The sequence below is a fragment of the Theropithecus gelada genome, chromosome 10, assembly GCF_003255815.1.
Source record: "Theropithecus gelada isolate Dixy chromosome 10, Tgel_1.0, whole genome shotgun sequence".
In the NCBI taxonomy this organism is placed as follows: Eukaryota; Metazoa; Chordata; class Mammalia; order Primates; family Cercopithecidae; genus Theropithecus; species Theropithecus gelada.
This window is the reverse complement of record NC_037678.1, coordinates 27,289,092-27,309,172: the sequence shown is the minus strand read 5'-3', so window position 1 is coordinate 27,309,172 and position 20,081 is coordinate 27,289,092. Positions and strand designations below refer to the sequence as shown.

At 56.4% G+C, this 20,081-nt stretch overlaps 2 protein-coding genes across 7 annotated transcripts in view; both read left to right on the top strand.

Annotated features, from left to right (window-relative positions):
- GGT5 (gamma-glutamyltransferase 5) overlaps positions 1 to 20,081 on the top strand; it is a 245,990-nt gene that overhangs the window by 202,108 nt on the left and 23,801 nt on the right. Inside the window, exon 2 of one of the 2 annotated variants that reach the window (XM_025398436.1) lies at positions 5,544 to 5,674. In XM_025398436.1, coding sequence (XP_025254221.1) covers positions 5,544 to 5,674 — 131 coding nt within the window. Of the gene's footprint in view, positions 1 to 5,543; positions 5,675 to 18,369; positions 18,972 to 20,081 lie in introns of those variants that run through there. The other variant, XM_025398437.1, reaches the window with a different exon arrangement.
- On the top strand, positions 7,750 to 15,181 carry LOC112632638 (glutathione hydrolase light chain 2-like). 5 transcript variants are annotated; one of them, XM_025398443.1, is made up of 8 exons: positions 7,750 to 7,862; positions 10,040 to 10,189; positions 10,697 to 10,833; positions 13,591 to 13,800; positions 14,033 to 14,160; positions 14,262 to 14,374; positions 14,456 to 14,569; positions 14,873 to 15,181. In XM_025398443.1, the coding sequence occupies exons 4-8, from the start codon at positions 13,625 to 13,627 to the stop codon at positions 15,017 to 15,019; spliced, it is 678 nt and encodes a 225-aa protein (XP_025254228.1). In that variant the 5' UTR covers positions 7,750 to 7,862; positions 10,040 to 10,189; positions 10,697 to 10,833; positions 13,591 to 13,624; the 3' UTR covers positions 15,020 to 15,181. The 5 variants fall into 5 exon arrangements, with proteins under 5 accessions (XP_025254228.1, XP_025254227.1, XP_025254229.1 ...); XM_025398442.1 differs by lacking the exon at positions 7,750 to 7,862 and having other exon boundaries at positions 9,836 to 10,189; positions 13,613 to 13,800; positions 14,873 to 15,173; XM_025398444.1 differs by lacking the exons at positions 7,750 to 7,862; positions 10,040 to 10,189; positions 10,697 to 10,833 and adding an exon at positions 13,361 to 13,459.

Here is a 20,081-nt window from a genome sequence, read left to right as displayed (position 1 = left end):
TGTGTCATGGGTCACTGTCTTGCCAAGTGGCTTTGGGCAGGTCCCTTCCCCTCTCATGCTACAGGTTCCTATGCCAAGAGCTCCCTTCTTGACCCACCAGGAGCTTGTTTTCCCAGATACAGAGGTGGGGCAGATCCCAGCCCATTGAAACAGACAGGGCTTTGGAGGCCACAGTGGGCCCATTTCTCAGAGGAGCCGTGTGGCTGGATGCTGAGCCGGGCACTGACCTGGCCCTTTGGCCAAGGCCCCCGAGGCAGTGTGGGCTGCTGGTGCCAGCACACAGGGGTGATAAGGAGGTAAAAGTCACTAGAATGGTGGGGCGCCACCCCCTGGGCTGTGTTGGCAGCTGTCCCTGGCTGGAGGCCGGCTTGGCCCTGGAACACTCCTCAAGGAACAAGGACACAAGAGAGCCAGCTCAGCCAGCCTCCACCTAGCGCCCCAATCAGCACTCCCTTCTTCCCATGACCCCTGCCCTCTGCTCGGCTCCTGAAGCCGGCGAAGGCGCTAATGGGCACCCACCACGGTCTTAATGAGTGAGCCAGGCTTAATAGGTTACTGGGCCCGTGACACATTGACCAGCCTCCCAGGGATCTCAAAGTCCAGATTGACTTGGCTTTGAAGGTCTTAGCTTGGCCACCTCCTTTTCCAGCCTTGACACCTCGGGGATCAGGAAGGGCCTAAGGTGGTCAAGAGGTCCCCTGTAGCCCTCACTTCCTGGGAAAGGTTCCAGTTCCCAGCCTTCAGGGTCAGGTGGTTCCTTCCACCTGGCAGGTCCTCCCCAAATCCAGTCCCAGCTTGGGCTACGTTCCCAAGGCCCCTATTCTAGTGTCTGCCCCTCCCCTAGGGCTCTTCCCTCTGGGGTGACCATACTGTCTCATGCCCAGCCAGGTCAGGGCTCCTTGAGAGAAGAATCTGGAGGGGCCAGGATTTGATGGGAGAATGAATGATGGAATGAAAGAAGGAATTTAAGTGAGAGCCTTTCTAAGAGTGACAATTCTGGCAGGTTGCTGACCATGTGTGGGCCTCAATCTGAGGGCTGAGAGGCTTGGGCCTGCCAGCCCTGTGGGGGCACCTACCCCATCTCATTGAATGGGGCAGAGCAGGTGAGGGCGTGATGGATGGACAGGCCTCATCCCCCTGCTTCTACTATCTGGGGTCCTCCATCAGCCTATCTGCTCAGAACCCTGAAATTGGGGGTTGAGGAAGGACCCTCCTGGATCATGTGACTCCCTTCAGCCCAGGTGAGGGGGGTCCTTGGAGTAACAGCTCCTAGAGCCCTGCCTGTAGCCCTGCAAGTTGGGGAGAGGGCCTGTTAGGAGAGGTATCCCTTGCCCTGGGGTCGTAGAGGTGATCTAGGCTCCTCAGACCTTGTGGGGTCTCAGATGTTTACATCTCCAACCCCTCCCGGCTTGGGCATCTGGCTGCACCCCAGCTCTGTGGCCTCATCTCCCAGGGAACCTTTGTTCTAATCTGTCTCCTGCTGAAACCCGGCCTCATTCAGCTTAGCGAGGGGGTGAGACTGGTGTGGGCGCACCCTGCAGAAGGATCCCACAGGTGGGCAGAGCCCTGGGTTCTTTATCCGACTGGGTCTGGGCTGGGGGGGCCTCTGTTTCTTGACTGATGAGTGGGTTTGAGTGAGGTATGCGGGTGGGTGAAGGAGGGCTGGGGGGAGTCACCTGACTTAGGCAAAGAAGCCCTTGAGACAGCTGTGGCTTCTTGGAATTAAGAGGGAAGAGTGCAGCATGGAGAAACTGAGGCCCGGGAGGATTTGGCAGCCCTGAGTGGGGGTGGGGGGATCAGCTCTAGAGTAGAGCCAGAGCTGTGATGGGGTTGGGGGACCCTGTGTCCTTGGGCCATGCTTATCCCACTCCTGGGCTCTGTGTGTGGCTGTGGATTGGGGTGGGACAGGGCCGGTTGTGCGAGGGGTCATTGCCCAACTCCAGGGGGCGCCTGCCACCTCTCAGCTCTCTATAGGGATACATATAGTTCTTTCAATAGGTTTCCAGCAGGTAGAGGTTATTAAATCTTACTGAAGGGGTGTTTTTTCTAATTCTCAACACTGCACCACAAGGGTAGACAGTGTGGGAGACAGATTCCAATTCCAGGTTTGGGTGGTAAGCATCCGGTCCAGGGGTGTAGACAGGCCTGGGGAAGCCCCAGAGATCTGTGCGTTCTCATACCCAGGGGTAGTGACTCCATGCTGGGGGCTGGGCTCACCCTCAGGTCTGAGACCTCCTGGGGCCAACTGACCTCAGTAAATGCCTTTTGTCTAAGCTCCAGTTTCCTGCCTGTGAATGGGGTTGGGGCTGTGCTCTGGTTTCACCCTTGTGGCTCTGGGGTTGTGGTGACAAAGCCATCAAGCTGGATTGGAGGATTAACAGGGAAACCAGAGTGGCTGCCGTGTCTACCTCTTCCTCATACTCCTCTCTCTGCTGCATCCTGGGAAGCTGCTCAGCTCAGCCTAGATTAGGCTCAGTGTGGGTGTGTCTGAGGCTGGGCCTGACTCTGCTCCTTACCCCGTGGATGCAGCAGAGCCATGAAGAAATTAGTGGTGCTGGGCCTGCTGGCCGTGGACATTGTTGGCCTCTGTCTCTTGCTGCCCTTGGCCTCCAAGGAACCTGACAACCATGTGTACGCCAGGGCTGCCGTGGCTGCGGATGCCAAGCACTGCTCCGAGATTGGGAGGTGAGCAGGGCAGGGCATGGGGTCATGGGCCCTGGAAACCGGGCAAGTGGACCTGGACAATACCTTTGCCCCTGTAAGACTCAGTTTCCCCACATGTAAGCTTTGCTTGGACTCTCTCAGTAGCCTCTGGGAAGGGGACGGTGACCCCAAGAGCAGGGTGTGGGTCTCCTAGAACCCAACAGGGCCCCTTTTCTCAGTTCTAAGAGTCTCTGTCTCTTTGGATAAACTCCTCTGTTTTGTTGTTTGGTTGTTATTTTTACTTATTTCTATTTATTTATTTATTTATTTATTGAGACGGAATCTCGGTCTGTCACCAGGCTGGAGTGCAGTGGTGCAATCTCAGTTAACTGCAACCTCTGCCAACCGAGTTCAAGCAATTCTCATGCCTAAGTCTCCCAAGTAGCTGAGATTACAGGCGTGCGCCACCACGCCCAGCTAATTTTTGTGTTTTTGTGTTTGTTTGTTTGTTTGTTTGTTTTTCCCCTGAGGTGGAATCTTGCTCTGTCACCCAGTATGGAGTGCAGTGGTGAAATCTCAGCTCACTGCAACCCCCACCTTCCAGGTTCAACTGATTCTCCTGCCTCAGCCTCCCAAGTAGCTGGGACTACAGGCATGTGCCACCATGCCTGGCTAATTTTTGTATTTTTAGTAGAGACAGGGTTTCACTATGTTGGCCAGTCTGGTCTTGAACCTCTGACCTCATGATTCGCCCCCCTCTACCTCCCAAAGTGCTGGGATGACAGGCACGAGCCACTGCGCCTGGCCTAATTTTTGTGTTTTTAGTAGAGACGGAGTTTCACCATGTTGGCCAGGCTGGTCTCGAACTCCCTGACCTCAGGTAATCCACCTGCTTCGGCCTCCCAAAGTGTTGGGATTACAGGTGTGAGCTACCACACCCAGCTTATTTCTTTTTTTAAAGGTGTAGTCTTACTGTATTGCCCAGGCTGGATTGTAGGGGAGCAATCACAGCCCACTGCAGCCTCGAACTCTCGGGTTTAAGTGATCTTCCCGCCTCAGCTTCCTAAAGTACTAGGATTACAGGTGTGAGCCACAGCACCTGGCCTCTACTGTTTAGACTTCTATCTCGTGTTATATACAAAGATCAGTTCCCTCCTAAAGGCTTAAACAGAACAAATGTTGTGTTTTTGATTTTTTGAGACAGGGTCTTGTTCTGTCGCCCAGGCTGGAGTGCAGTGGCATGATCATAGCCCACTGCAGCCTTGAACTCTTGGGCTTAAGCCATCTTTCCACGTCAGCCTCCTGAGTCACTAGGACTACAGGTGTGCATCACACCTGACTAATTAAAAAAGACTGTTTTGGAGAGATGAGGTCTCACTATATTGCCCAGGCTGGTCTTGAACTCCTGGCCTCAAGTGATCCTCCATCTTGGCCTCCCAAAGTGCTGAGATTACAGGTGCAAGCCACCGTCCCCAGCCAGGAAAAAAAAAAAGTTATTAATAAAATATAGCAATTTCCCTTTTTGCCCCACTTATAAAAGTCATATACATTTGTTTGCTTGAAAAAGAGGAAACTGGCTGGGCGAGGTGGCTCATACCTGTAATCCCAGCACTTTGGGAGGCTGAGGAGGGTGGATCACCTGAGGTCGGGAGTTCAAGACCAGCCTGGCCAACATGGTGAAACTCCTTCTCTACTAAAAATACAAAAAATTAGCTGGGCATGGTGGCGTGAGCCTGTAATCCCAGCTACTCAGGAGGTTGAGGCAGGAGAATCACTTGAACCCAGGAGGCAGAGGTTGCAGTGAGCTAAGATCACACCACTGTACTCCAGCCTGGGTGACTGAGTGAAACTCCGTCTCAGAAAAAAAAAGGAAAAAAAAAAAAAAAAGAAAGAAGAAGAGGAACTGTAATCCCAGCACTTTGAGAGGTTGAGGTGATAGGATTGCTTTAGATCATGAGTTCGAGATCAGCCTGGGCAACATAGGGAGACCCTGTCTCTACAAAAAAGACAAAAAATTGCCAGAACAGTGGTTTTTACCTGTAGTCCCAGCTACTCAGGAGGCTGAAGTGGGAGGATTGCTTGAGCCCAGGAGGTCAAGGCTGCATTGAGCCGGGACTATGCCACTGCACTTCATCCTGGGTGACAAAGTGAGACTCTGTCTCATAAAACAAAGGCCAGATGCAGTGACTCACATCTGTAATGCCAGCACTTTGAGAGGCTAACGTGCGTGGATCACTTGAGCCCAGGAGTTCTCGACCAGCCTCGGCAACATGGCAAAACCCCATCTCTACAAAAAGCAAAACAAACAGAAAAAATTAGCCGGGCGTGGTGGCATGTGCCCATAGTCCCAGCTACCTGGGAGGCTGAGATGGGAGGGAACTGAGCTCAGGAGATTGAGGCTACAGTGATCTGAGATCACACCCCTGCACTCCAATCTGAGCAACAAAGAGAAACTATGTCTCAAGAAAAAAAAAAAAAAAAAAAAGAGGCCAAGGCAGGCTGATCATGAGGTCAAGAGATTGAGACCATCCTGGCCAACAAGGTGAAGCCCCGTCTCTACTAAAAAATACAAAAATTAGCTGGGTGTGGTGGCGCGTGCCTGTAGTCCCAGCTACTCGGGAGGCTGAGGCAGGAGAATGGCTTGAACCCAGGAGGCAGAGGTTGCAGTGAGCTGAGATAGTGCCACTGCACTCAGGCCTGGCAACAGAGCAAGATTCTGCCTCAAAAACAAAAAAAAAAAAAAAAGAAAGAAAAAGAAAAAGAAAGAAACTAAAAACAAAAACCCCAAAACTCGAATGGACTTCTCTTCCATCCTCCGTTAGGCAGGTGGGCAGCAGGGTGTGAATGTGGGGCCAGGATGGAAGCTGCAGGTTCTCACGTCTTTATGTGCCACATGGCAGGGACGCACTGCAGGACGGTGGCTCTGCGGTGGATGCAGCCATTGCAGCCCTGTTGTGTGTGGGGCTCATGAATGCCCACAGCATGGGCATCGGGGGAGGCCTATTTTTCACCATCTACAACAGCACCACACGTGAGTGCCTTGGGAGAGGCGAGGGAGAAGGGCAGGGGGTGTGGGTTGGGCCAAGGTACAGCTGGGTGGTCCCTGGGCTCACGCGGCATGGGTCTGCCTGCCTACCTGCTTCTCCTTCTAGGAAAAGCTGAGGTCATCAACGCCCGCGAGGTGGCCCCCAGGCTGGCCTTTGCCAGCATGTTCAACAGCTCGGAGCAGTCCCAAGACGGTAAGCGGTCCTGCAGGCTTGGGGAGTGGGTGCAGAGCCGGCTAGGCCACCGGGAAGGGGCCTTGCCCACAGGAGCCTGGCCCCATCAGGGTCCGGGGGCAGTTCTAGCACCCCCATCCCTTCCTGGCCCCATAGCATCCTCCCACAGTGAGTGGTCAGGACCATCATCACCAGGGTAAAGGGCCGGGAGCTTCTGTTATTTCTGCTGAGGCCTCCGGGGCCACCCTGTGCAGCACACGGAGAGAATAATTATTATGCTAGCAGCCCTCATGGACCAGGGCTCACTGGGGCCCAGGCTGTGCTCCGTGCTTTTCACCCACAAGCCCCTCACACCCCTCCCTGCTCCTTTGTGATAGGGGATGCTGTGTGGATTCCCATTTTACAGGGTGGGGATGCTGAGGCTCAGAGAGGTCATGCAAATCAGCTGAGGTCACACAGCTGGGAGGTGGTGAAGCTAAAATTGACCCCAGGCTGTCTATACCCTACCTTTTCAACAGGCATCCCATTCACTCATTTGTTCATTTGTGGGGATGGCGCTCTAGAGTGTGAGGTGGAGTCTCTCTTTTCTAATCTGGTCTTCAGTGGAGAGGAGGCCCCCAAATTCCCCAGGTACCTGAGGGGAAGTCACTGTCTATCCGGGGACTCTGCTCAAAGGAGGCACAATAGATTGTGGGATAAAAGTTGGAGGATGGGAGCGTCTCAACAGCTCACGCCTATAATCCTAGTACTTAAGGAGGCCAAGTCAGGAGGACTGCATGAGCCCAGGAGTTTGAGACCAGCCTGGGCAACGTAGCAAGACTCCGTCTCTACAAAAAATGAAAAAAAAAAATTAGCCAGGTGTGGTGGTATGTGTCTATGGTCCCAGCTACTCGGGAGGCTGAGGTGGGAGGATCACTTGAGCACAGGAGGTTGAGGCTGCAGTGAGCCATGATTGTACCACCGCACTCTAGTTTAGCGAGACCCTGTCAAAAAAAAAAAGAAAAGAAAAAGACTGGGTGCGTTGGCTCGCTCCTGTAATCCCAGCACCTTGGGAGGCTGAGGCGGGTGGATCACGTAGGTCAGGAGTTCAAGACCAGGCTGGCCAATATGGTGAAACACTGTCTCTACTAAAAATACAAAAATTAGCCGGGTGTGGTGGCATATGCCTGTAGTCCCAGGTACTCATGAGGCTAAGGCAGGAGAATCACTTGAGCCTGGGAGGTGGAGGTTGCAGTGAGCCGAGATTGTGCCACTGCACTGCAGCCTGGGCAACAAGCATGAAACACTGTCTCAAAAAAAAAAAAAAGTTGGAGGATGGAGGGGCAGGGCACACTCACCATAGCAAGTCTTATATCTCAGGTGGGGATCCTGGGTGGTACCCTTTGGAGTCTTCTGCAACATACTCAATCTTTGATTTTTTGTTTTTGTTTTTGTTTTGAGACGGCCTCTCGCTCTTGTTGCCCAGGCTGGAGTGCAGTGGCGCAATCTCCTGTCACTGCAACCGCCGCCTCCTGGGTTCAAGCGATTCTCCTGTCTCAGCCTCCCAAGTAGCTGGGATTACCGGTACCCACCACCATGCCCGGCTAATTTTTTGTATTTTTAGTAGAGACAGGGTTTCACTATGTTGCCCAGGCTGGTCTCAAACTCCTGACCTCGTGATCCGCCTGCCTCAGCCTCCCAAAGTGTTGGGATTACATAAACCTTTGCCCCATCTGTAAAACGAGTCAGGGAATGTGCCTGGGATGCTGCCTGTGAGAGATTCCGATGTTCCCTACTCACGGTCGCTAACTGTGGCTCTCTCTTCCCAGGGGGACTGTCGGTGGCGGTGCCCGGAGAGATCCGAGGCTTTGAGCTGGCACACCAGCGGCATGGGCGGCTGCCCTGGGCTCGCCTCTTCCAGCCCAGCATCCAGCTGGCCCGCCAGGGCTTCCCCGTGGGCAAGAGCTTGGCAGCAGCCCTGGAAAACAAGCGGACCGTCATCGAGCAGCAGCCTGTCTTGTGGTATGTCTGTGGGTGCGGCCCCCTGACACAGGCAGTGCAGGCACAGCCCAAGGACCCTGCAGTCCCCTAGCAGCAGTGGAGCGGCCCTCTGCCTTCAGGACCCCGCACTGATAATGGGCTGAGGAGACGCAGACCCTTCCCACCACGTGTGGGGACACATTCTGAGGTGGGTTCCCAGTGGCCACTGTGGCTGGCCATGTGTCCTGAGTGGCAAGGGACACTAGGAGGCTCCCGAAAGGGACAATGGGAGGATGAGTGCTGAGTGACGGGGCCACCCACCTGTGACAGGTGCTGCCCCAGCTTTGCTCCGTTCTCCTGTGTGGGCAGGTGTCGGGGATGGTCTAGCTGAGTCCATCCCACCTGCTTCCTCACGTGAGCCCCCTCTGCCCCAGTGAGGTGTTCTGCCGGGATGGAAAGGTGCTTCGGGAGGGGGAGAGACTGACCCTGCCGCGGCTGGCTGGCACCTACGAGACGCTGGCCATCGAGGGTGCCCAGGCCTTCTACAACGGCAGCCTCACGGCCCAGATTGTGAAGGACATCCAGGCAGCTGGTGAGTGGGTAACCTCAGGGGTGAGGAACCCTGCAGTAGAAACCCTGAGCCGTGGCCCAGAGCCTTGAGGTCCACCAGTCCTGCCTGAGCCTGCAGCAAGTTCCTGGTGGAGGAGGGTCAGTGACCGGCCATGTGGGTCCACAGCTTCTGCTTGTGTCAAAACTGAGAGAGACCATACAGTCCAGGAGAGCAAGTCCCTGGTGGGGTAAATGCAGGTGCAAGCAAGAGCCAGGGCTAGGGAAGCACTAGAATACAACCTGAAGATCCAAGAGGACTTCTTGGAGGAGGTGGTAGCTGGGCTGCAGATAATTTTGTTAGGCAGAGAGAGGAAGGGATTCCTGGCAGAGGAGCAGCTGGGCTAAGGCCCAGGGAGACGGGGCTTTGATTCACCAGGAGGGTTATGTGGATGAGGGTCACCTTGAGAGAGGCGTGGGGAAGGGGCTTTGTGGGGCAAGGGCCTGGAGCTTGGCTGTGGCTTTCTTCAGGTAATTTTTGTCACTGTTTCATGGAGGAGGGTGATTAGCATGTCGACCTTTACCACTGAGGCTGGAAATGAGCATGCCAATACCCTGTCTGTCTGGAGCTGACTCCTGGAGAATTAAGAACCTCCCTCCCTCTATCCATTCATCATGGGAAGAGGCTGAGTGGCAGGGACACCAGCAGGAATTCTCCACTTCGAAAAGGCCCTCTGAGCTGGGCGCGGTGGCTCACGTCTGTAATCCCAGCACTTTGGGAGGCCGAGGCAGGTGAATCACCTGAGGTCAGGTGTGCAAAACCAGCCCAGCCAACATGGTGAAATCCTGTCTCTACTAAAAATCTCTCTTGAGCCGAGATCAAGCCACTGCAGTCCAGCCTGGGCGACAGAACGAGACACCATCTCAAAAAAATAAAAAGAAATATAGAAAAGGCCCTCTGAGGCCAAGCTTGGTGTCTCACACCTGTAATCCCAACACTTTGGGAGGCTGAGGTAGAAGTTGAGGCCAGGAGTCCAAGACAAGCCTGGGCAACATAGTGAGACTACAAAAAACTCTACATAAATATAGTGGGGGTGGGGCTGGGGAACCAGAAAACAAAAAATTCAAAGCATACTGAAAAGAAATATAGCAAGACCCTACAAAAAAATTAAAATTTGCTGGGCGTGGTGGTGCCACCTTTAGCCTCAGCTACTGGGGGAGGATCTGCTGAAGGATCACTTGAGCCCAGGAGTTCAAGGCTGTGATTAAGCCACTGCACTCCAGCCTGGGTGACAGAGCAAGATCCTATCTCTAAAAAAGAAAAAGGAAAACACTGTTTGGCCATAGAGGAGAGAAGGCAGACAGGAAGCCAGTAAGCCAAGCAGGCAGAGGGCAGGTGGCCCCAGCCCAGCTGTGGGGTGGTGAGCAGTGTCAGGGAGACAGGAGTTCAAGAGCGAGTGAGGTTCCCAAGGGGGCGAGGTTGCCTGTGGCCCCCTCCCAGGGCACAGTCCCACCCCTCCAGTAGTGCACTCTGTCCTCCCTGGTAGGTTCAGGCTTTTCCCCACCACTATGGTGCAGCCATGCCTGCCCCCAACACCACTGGTGCAGCTCCATCCTCCACACAAGGGTGCAGCCCCTTCCCAGCGCCCATTCGAGCTGCCGTCCCGTTGCAGGGGGCATTGTGACAGCCGAGGACCTGAACAACTACCGCGCTGAGCTGATTGAGCACCCGCTGAACATCAACCTGGGAGATGCGGTGCTGTACATGCCCAGCGCGCCGCTCAGCGGGCCCGTGCTGGCCCTCATCCTCAACATCCTTAAAGGTGAGTGGTCGCGCCACAGCCCTGTGGTAGGACCCATGACATGCCCCACCCCTGCTGCAGCTCTGCTGGCCCCCATGCCACGTCTTTGCATCACTGAGCTCCCAGGGAGTGCTCCTGCGTCACAGCTCACCATGTCCTGAAGGAGGCAGTGCAGAGCCACAGGGCTGAAGTGGGCAATGCTCAAGGGTTGGAGGAGGAACAGGAGTCATCAGGACGGAGAGAGGTACAGGAGCTCAGGGCTGCAGGGCTTGGTCCAGAGGGCATCCCTGGTCCAGTGGGTGGCCCTGCCACTTGGTCATTGCGTGGCCAGAGCTGATGCGTGACGTGAGATCCAGGTTGGGGAGCCTTCACCTTACTTCACTCTCACCACAGCCTTCTGAAGCAGCTGCTGCTATTGGTTATTAAATGCTCCTTGAGGTGGGCAAAGTGGCTGAGGAAGGTGTTCACCCTCTGAGTCCCTCAGATCCTCTGGGGCTCAGCAACGTGCACCTGGTTCTGATCAACCAGGGTACAACTTCTCCCGGGCGAGCGTGGAGACCCCGGAGCAGAAGGGCCTGACGTACCACCGCATCGTAGAGGCTTTCCGGTTTGCCTATGCCAAGAGGACCCTGCTTGGGGACCCCAAGTTTGTGGATGTGACTGAGGTAAGGGGCAGAGGCTGGCCCACTGTAGGCATGGGGCCTGCTGTAGAGGCGTCAGGTGGGCTCCCCAGGGCGGCTGCAGCCTCACATATGCTTTATGAATCCATTCCTGCCACAAACTTTGATTGCGGGCCTACTGTGTGCTCAGATGGACTGGTCGGTGACCCCGAGTCTTGGCCTCTGCCCCACAGAACTGACAGTGTGGGGAATTAGTGGCCACACTCCTACCTCAAGTGCTTTGCACATGCTGTGGTTCTCGAGCTCAGTGCTGAGATGAGGAACGCATGGGGGCATTGCAGCCCTCGGGCATGAGGAGAAGGACAGATGAAAGGGAGAGCTCCATGCTGGGTCCCTGTGAGACCCTGTCATATCCCTTCCCGCTGAGGATTCTCACATCCCTCCTTACCTACTCGGGTCCTTGGCATTCCCGGGCAGACCTGCAGACCCCTCCACACTGACCAGGGACCTCCCCGGAGGGGCCTCAGCTGCCCGGGTGGTGTCTTCTCTTTCCCCATGAGCATTCTGCACCTCTGACTCCTGCTGTAGCCAGTGACCTGGTATCTTGTCTCTCTGAGGGGACAGGGCCACTACAGCGTGTCCCCTTTTAGCTAAGGCCAGCTCTTCCGTCCACTTGCTGGCTCAGGGCACTGTTCCTACAATGCTCCTCTCTGCCTCTGACCATTTACTTCTTTATAACGGATTATTCCCGAAAGAAAGGCAGCTCTTGTAGCTCTAGAAACTTCCATCTGCTGCCTCCTTCTGTCCTCTGCTCCCCTTACAGCAAACATGGCTGGGCTATGTCCTCTCTCCCTTCAGGGTGTCCCCTCCCCTGCTCTATCCCCATGCCACCAGATCGCCACATCCAGCCTCAGTTTCCCCATCAGGCCCCACTCAACAGCATCTCACACAGCTCACCACACTCTCCTCGAGTTTTCATTTTGCAAATTTTCACACCTACGAAAATGTTAAAAAAACCCCAAACCATCCAAGTGTCAATGTTCCCTTTCCCTAGAGTCCGCAGTGTGGACGTTTCTGCTGGATTTCCTCTCTCTCCGTCTCCACCCACGTCTATTGGGATTCGTGTTTTTCTGAGGGATTTGACAGTAGGTTGCTGATGTCACACCTCAGGGTGTGTCTCAAGAGTGAGACTTGAACATACCACAGTAGGATGCTGGGGTGACACAACCTGCTGTCCCTTCTCTTTACCTACAGTAGGCTCCCTTGGCTGTTTTGTTTCTGTTGTGTTTTTGTTTGGACACAGAGTCTCTGTCATCCAGGTTGGAGTGCAGTGGTGTGATCTGAGCTCACTGCAGCCTCAACCTCCAGGGCTCAAAAAATCTTCCTACTTCAGCCCCTCCAAGCAGCTGGGATCACAGGCACATGCCACCAAAGCTGGCCAATTTTTGTATTTTTTTTTTTTTTTTTTAGAGACAGGATCTTGCCATGTTGCCCAGACTGGTCTCAAACTCCTGGGCTCAAATGATCCTCCCACCTCAGCCTTCCAAAGCGCTGGGCTTACAGGTGTGAACCACCGTGTTCGACCTGTTTTGTTGATTTTTAAAGCCGGGGCAGTGGTCTTGGAAGATGTCCCACATCCTGGATTTGCCTTTCTGTTTCCTCAGGGGCAGATTCAGACAGAGCACCTTGCCCTGCGATTGCTAATCTGTGGGGGTGTTGCTGAAACTCTCCTGAGGCATTTTCTTCAGCCTTCAGGGCCCATCCTCTCTGTCTCCTCCTTCACCTCCTCATCTCCTCTTCGCTACGGCCTTGGGGACCTTGGCCAGGCTCGTGGCATCCAGCAGCCTCTCAATGTCAATACCTCCATATTCATCCCTCAGCCTGCCCTTGCCGGTGCACCCATGCTTATACATGCACCCATGCTCTTCAGGTCTGATGAAGCATCCAAAGGCAAGCTCCTGACCGTCGCCAAACCTGCCCCTTCTGCAAGGTTTACTTCCCTAGTTGGTGCCATCCTCAATTCTTCTCTTTCTCCCACCCAGGCCATCATCTCTTGCCTGGTTGATACCCACAGTCTCCCCTTTGGGCTTTATCCTTATCCCCCTCACAGCTCTCAGAGGGACCCTGTGAAAACACTTTCCAGCCTGCTCATTCCTCTGCCCAAAGCCTGCGTGGCACAGAACAAAAGCCAGTCACTAAGGGACCTAGGAGGTCCTGTGGGATGGGCCCCAGCCTGCATCTTCATCTTCTTCTCCCCCGACCCCATTCACTCTCTGCCTATCGCTTACCAGCCTATACCGCCTGCCTCAGGGCCTTTGCACTGACCATTTAGGCTGCATTCCAGGCTCTTTTCACATGTTGCCTCCTCCGAGAAGCCCTCCCTGACCACTCTGCCCATACCTCATGCCTCTTGATTCCCCTTACCTGGCTTGTGGCTTCAGCAATTTCCCCGTGTGCATTTGTTTTTCTTGGCATGAGAGCAGGGACCTAAGTATCTGTTCCCTGTTGATTTTCCAGTGCCAGGCATGCAGTGCAAACTCTAGAAATATTTTTTTGTGTGAGTGAATGAGTGATTGAATGAGGCAAGGGTCTGGAGGCTGAGGGCCAGATAGACAGACATTCAGAGTTGCTGGAAGGGAACATAGACAGAGAGTCAGACTGGTCATGCAAGGTGCTGGGCAAGCCCTTGGGCCCTGGGGAGCCACGGAAGGCTGTGGGTGCTAGAGGGTTGTGGTCAGAGCCACAGTCGGGGGCCTTCTGAGACCTGTGCCCCCTCCCCACCCTCCCTCCCCACCTCCTCAGGCCAACTCTTTGGTCTCGGCAGGTGGTTCGCAACATGACCTCTGAGTTCTTCGCTGCCCAGCTCCGGGCCCAGATCTCTGATGATACCACTCACCCGATCTCCTACTACAAACCCGAGTTCTACACGCCAGATGACGGAGGCACTTCCCACCTGTCTGTCGTCGCAGAGGACGGCAGTGCTGTGTCCGCCACCAGCACCATCAACCTCTAGTAGGGGCTGCTGGGCCGCCTGGGTGGGACAGGGCCAGGGGCATGTGGCCTAGGGACTGCCCATTTATCCAGTAAGGTGGCTCCATCACCTCTTTTCCTGGTGGAAAACTGAGGCCTGGCCTTGGTAGCTTATCCTGGGCCTCTCAGGGAGTAAGTCTGAGCCTCAGTGGGTGGATAGGGACCAGGCTGGGTCGGGCGAGGTCAGGCGCTGTCTGACCTGGCTGGGCGGTAGCTTTGGCTCCAAGGTCCGCTCCCCAGTCAGTGGGATCCTGTTCAATGATGAAATGGATGACTTCAGCTCTCCCAACATCACCAATCAGTTTGGGGTGCCCCCCTCACCCGCCAATTTCATCCAGCCAGGTATGGGGTGGAGGTCCGGGGGTGGGGGGCTGAGGTGGAGAAGGGGGTGTGTCCTGGGCAGGCAGCTGACCGGCATCCCCGCCTTCTCCCGTCGGCCACAGGGAAGCAGCCGCTCTCATCCATGTGCCCGGCAATCATGGTGGGCCAGGATGGCCAGGTCCGGATGGTGGTGGGAGCTTCTGGGGGCACGCAGATCACCACGGCCACTGCACTGGTATGTGTCACTCCTTTTCTCCCTGGCTCTGCCCACCCTGCACAGCCCCCAGGCCATGCTGATCACACTCCCATGCCCCAGGCCATCATCTACAACCTCTGGTTCGGCTATGACGTGAAGCAGGCCGTGGAGGAGCCCCGGCTGCACGACCAGCTTCTACCCAACGTCACAACAGTGGAGAGAAACATTGACCAGGTGCGCTGGGGGTTGGAGAAACTGAGTCACGGTGTGGGGTCCCAGGGCATCCTGGACTGGAGGCCTGGATCATCATGGAGTGGACAATGGTTGGTGTCCTCTCTCTGGTGCCTGGGCCATCTGGAGCGCCTGTGCCATGAGGGCCAAGCCCCTGCTCCAATGAGACCAAACAGGCCCCAACCTGCTCTTCCTGATGACCTGGCCTGAAATGGCACCACCTGGGCTGAGGCCTGTGACCACACAGGCATGGTTCAGGTGGCATCTGGAGCCCTGCTCAGGCTTCCCGTCTCCTCCCACCCCCAGGCAGTGACTGCAGCCCTGGAAACCCGGTACCATGACACTGAGATCGCATCCACCTTCATCGCTGTGGTGCAAGCCATTGTCCGCACACCTGGTGGCTGGGCAGCTGCCTCGGACTCCAGGAAAGGTGGGGAGCCTGCCGGCTACTGAGTGCTCGGGGCAGACAAAGCTGACCAGCAATCCAGGGACAAGATACTCACAAGGACCGGGAAGGGGACTTTGGGGTCGTGCTTCCCTTGTGAGTGGCAGAGCAGCACAATAAATGAGGCCATTATGCCAGGCTCCAGGCAGCCTCCCTGGCCTGGCTCCCCACTCTCTGTGCCTCACTGTATTGTATGTGAAATGGAGCCATCTGGCTGCGGAGGAACGGAGAGGTGGGATTCAGAGATCTTCATACTGCGGTCACTGGAACTAGCCTCAGTATCTTCAGCATGGGGAGAGCCAGGCCCATGGCTGGGGGCCCAAGGAAGGTCCATGCCAATGCCTGCCCTTCCCCGTCCTGAACCCTCAGACTTGGGGCCAGGCCCTTCTTCCCTGGGCTGGGCAGGGACACTACCTAGGACCAGCCACCAGGGGGTGCCGCGACCCTGGCGCTTTCTTAGGCAGAGGGTGGCCAGCTGATGCCGGGAACCCGGGTGTCTTCTCAGACCCGCAGGCGTCCAGCTCACCCAGCCGAGGACATGGGAGGTGAAGCTGATGTCCGAGGAGTGGGGATTTGGCAAGAGGCTGGAGCAAAACATCTTGGTCAGAGCCAAGCTCCTGGGGGGTTTCCAAGAGCAAGCCCAGAGTGAAACCCAAGCTTGTGATCCTCTCCAGAGGGAGGCCTGGTTCTCAGGGAACAGCAAATGGGAAGAGGTCCCCAGATCCCAGGGATCAGGGCTTGGACCAGCCAGGGACGCAGCCCAGAGGGAGTGGGTCTGGAAGGGAACAGCTAGACACAGCAGCCTTCACCACTGGCAGCCCCTCCCGGCCTCCCTCGGGGTCTGCTCCCTCCTCCGGGCACAGTTCCAACACCTGGGGCAGGGATCTGGGAAAGGCTGGTGGAGGTGGGCTGGTGGGAGGCTGTGATCACAGCCCAGCACCTGAGTATCACCAGGGTCACTGGGGCCAGGGCCCAGGTGAAGCCAGGTCGGGGCTCTCCTTTAGAAGCCCTGAAAACCTGGTGATACCAAAGGGCCCACAGACAAACAGGGTTTTGTGCCTGCGGAGTTGAGTACCAGCGGGTCTAAGCCCTGGAGGGCTGTGTCCCTGGGGCTCCCCAGGGGTGAGATGGAGGTGGGCTCAACTGGTGTACACGTCACTCCTCAATCCTTATTTTATTTATTTAATTTAAAAAACTATTTAAACAGATAGAGATGGGGTCTCACTATGTTGACCAGGCTGGTCTTAAACTCCTGACTTCAAGCAATCCTCCCATCTCGGCCTCAAAAGTGCTAGGATTACAGGGATGAGCCACTGCACCTGGCCTCAATCCTTATTTTGGCCTGAGAGGAAAGGCTGTGGCCCAGTTTGCAGGGGAGAAGACTGAGGCTGGAGGGGCAGGCCTTGCTCTGGGTTGCACAGCAGCAAGAGAAGTGGGAGCTGGCCACGAGGCTTCCTGGACCTGATACGCTGCTGGGGTACACCCTGGTTCTCCAGGTCCCATGGGGCTCAGCCCAGGACTACTTCGGGAGGTGGGAGACTTAAACCCCCTCTTTCCTTCTCATAGTCCCTTCTCCCATCATTTCCTGAGGAAGGACATTCAGGGACCTCCCTGGCTGTGCCTCAGGACTAGAATGACACCCATTCCTTTCCCTGGGCCTTTGCTTAGGCGGTCCCTGCACCCTGGCCTCTGCCTGACCAGGATGGTGGGGAGAGGAGGGGGGACGTCCCCTCCGCTGCTGTCTCCACTGTTCCTGCTGCCCTGACCTCTGGGCTTCCAGGACTGCAGCGGGTGGGTGGGTGGGCTGGCCTGAGCCCAGGAATGCACTTCAGCTCCTGGTTGAGCAATGTCACTGAGGCTTGGGAGTCGGGTCGGGTTGGGAGGAGGAGTCCACAGGCCCCCACTGTGAAAGGCAACCGTGGGAACAGTCTGCCTCTAAACAACCACTCCAGCCCAGGCTGACCAGGGGCTCTGGCTGGACATAGGGGCCTGGCAGGCTGTGTGGCCTGTAAGGACACAGTCTGTCTCTGTGCCTCAGTTTCTCTGCTGCCCAGTTGGGCATCCCAGACTCCAGGTGTAGACATCTGGAGCAGGCAGTGCTCAGCTGGGAAGGAAGTGGGGAGGACTGGAGGAGCCACGTGTGAAGGATTCCAACCCATATCACCTGCACCCCTGCTGAGCCTGGTCAACAGAGCCCCTCAGTGGGTCCTCACTCCCCTGGCTGCCTCCCGGTTAGGCACCCTGAGGCCTAGGGAGAACAGGGCCAGGCCAGTGTCCCCAGAGAGGCTGCGCTGCCACACAGTAATAGCGGATTTGGATTCAGGGAAGCAGACCCGCAGCCAGGGTGGGGAAGAGCTGCAGGCTGGGCGTGGCACCTAGGCGGCACAGCCTCCCTCCCTGGAGGCCCACGCTGCATTTCCAGGACAGCAAGTCCCAGGGATGGATGGTCCCAGGTGCCAAGGGCTAGAGGCATGGTCTGTCTGCATTCCCCACATGGACGTCTTGTAGTCACCAGCGTTTGATGCTGTCAAGTGACCCTGTCCTCTGTGCAGACCGGGAAGCCCTTGGCTACCCTGGAGGGTTATGGGACCCAGGCCAGGCTGCAGAAGCATAGGGACTTGAACCCAAGTTTTAAGTGACACCACTTTGTGTCCCCCTCCCTCTGTCTCTGTTTTTTTTTTTTTTTTTTTTGAGACGGAGTCTCGCTCTGTCGCCCAGGCTGGAGTGCAGTGGCCGGATCTCAGCTCACTGCAAGCTCCGCCTCCCGGGTTTACGCCATTCTCCTGCCTCAGCCTCCCGAGCAGCTGGGACTACAGGCGCCTGCCACCACGCCCGGCTAGTTTTGTGTATTTTTTAATAGAGACGGGGTTTCACCGGGTTAGCCAGGATGGTCTCGATCTCCTGACCTCGTGATCCGCCCATCTCGGCCTCCCAAAGTGCTGGGATTACAGGCTTGAGCCACCGCGCCCGGCCCCCTCTGTCTCTGTTTAGCGCCACCTCGATGCTGCCTGTGCTGGGCCATGCAAAGAGGGTTAGGGGATAGAGATGGGAGCTGGGGAGTGCGGCTCCACTCTGGGAGGGGGCAGCCTTGCTGGATCCAGGGGAGATAGTTGAGCAGCCCCAGCTCTGCTTTCCCGGAGCTGCCGGGAACCCCGGGAATGGGTGTGGAGATTCCTGGGAGCCCTGCCCCCACCTGCAACCGCAGTGCAGCAGGCGCCAAGTTCTCCAGCACATTGGGACAGTGTGACCCTGGCCTGTGGTGAGTGGCAGGCAGGGGCCTTTGGACCTACCGGCAGTGAGGGAGTTAACACAGCAGCTGGCTCCTCTAGGCAAGGAAAACTCCCCTCAGACGCTTTGCTGCCTGGCCTCCTGCCAGGAACAAGCAGGAGCTGAAAACTAGAAGTTGAGGCGTGAGTTTGGCCACTCCATAGTGTGCATTTAGGGAGGGCAGGAGCACGTCACAGCCGCCGGCCGCAAGCCATCCGTCCATTCACTCATCTGTCCATCTGGCAGCCCGCTGTTCAGACCTATCTGTCTGTCCACCCATTTGTAAGCCTGTCTCTGTCCCATTGTCTATCTGACCATCTTTCTCTTACTGTCCTCTCCGTCCAGCTATCTGGCCTGTCTGTTGATCCATCTTCGTGTCTGTCTGTGGCCCCACCTGTTTGTCCATCTGTCCAATTATCTGTGAGTCTATCTGTGCATCTTCTTGTCCATCCATCTGCCCACCCATCTGTCCCTGTGTCTGCTCACCGGCCTCCCCCCTCTCCTCCTGGGCCACAGAGCCATGGCCCGGGGCTGTGGGGCCACGGTCGGCCTAGTCCTGCTGGGGCTGGGGCTGGCGCTGGCTGTCATTGTGCTGGCTGTGATCCTCTCTCGCCACCAAGCCCCCTGCGGCCCCCAGGCCTTTGCCCACGCTGCTGTTGCTGCCGACTCCAAGGTTTGCTCAGATATTGGACGGTGAGTGAGAGGTGGCGGGGAGCTGGGTGGCCCTTGGCAGCCAGCCCCTCCTGGAGAAGGTGCGTGTGTGTGAGTGAGTGTGTGTATGGGTGTGTGGGGAGTGTGTGTGAGTGTGTGATTGTGTGCGTGTGTGAGAGTGTGAGTGTGTGTGAGTGTGTGGGGGTGTGGGAATGTGTGTGGGAGTGTGTGTGTGTGAGTGTGCATGTGTGTGTGTGTGGGGGTGAATGTGTGTGATTGTGTGGGGGTATGTGTATGTGTGTGTGTGTGTGTGCACGTGCACTGGCCCAGGAAGCAGGAGCCGTGTGTGTGTGGGCTTCAGCACCTGCAGGGCTTGGGTGCAAGGAGGCAGCCTCAGGGCCCTTGCACAGAACAGGTGGCAGGGTGTGCCCATGGGGCAGATGGTGATTTAGGGACAGTCGTGTGTGAGTCCACACCTGGCTCCAGGATTCAGGAGGCTCATTTGCATATCCTAGGTGGGAACCGGTCTGGCCCCGCCTGACCCTGCTGGCCAGTGCAGCCCCCTTCAGTGAGGCCAATTCTCCAAGGCTGGGGTCTTCTCCCAGGGTCATAGGTGAAGGGCTTCAGAGGCTCCCTGTGTGGGTACTGGCCTGCTGGGGTACACACAACGCTGCCACAGCCAGTCTGCCCCAACTCCCAGCCCATGACCACATCTCGGGTCTCTCTGTCCTGGGGAGGCTGGTGCCCCACCCCTCACATCCTCTCTCCCTGAGTCAGGGCCTGGGTCTCGTGAGCTGAGCGACTGATACTTGGTGTCCTGGATGAGGGTGTGGTGGAGAGAGGCCACGGCGGGTGTTTCCTGACCCTCTTCCAGGAAACCCAGCCCAAGGGAGGCCTTCGCTGCTGCCACTGCAGAGAGGACACATACAGGATGCCCCTTCCTGCCCCCTGCCTCCCATTGGGCCCACAAAAGCAGGGGGAAGCCTCCCCTCCCTGCAGCCACCTGGTCTGCTTCCCAGAAGTTCTGTCTTGCAGTCCGTTGGGAGGATCCCAGTGCTTTGTAAACTAAAGCAAGGGAGGCGTGGCCGTTCTCTCTCTTTGTTCATTCATTCACCTTTTGAGTCATTCCTTCCTCCCTCCATTCCCCCATCT

Bases quoted from the DNA above. Each gene is read 5' to 3' on its own strand.
- LOC112632638 (XM_025398442.1), top strand. From the start codon at position 10,132: ATGCCCAGCGCGCCGCTCAGCGGGCCCGTGCTGGCCCTCATCCTCAAC. The intron at 13,801-14,032 runs GTAGGGGCTGCT...GCTGGGCGGTAG, and splicing joins ACCAGCACCATCAACCTCTA to CTTTGGCTCCAAGGTCCGCT. The intron at 14,375-14,455 runs GTATGTGTCACT...CCCATGCCCCAG, and splicing joins TCACCACGGCCACTGCACTG to GCCATCATCTACAACCTCTG.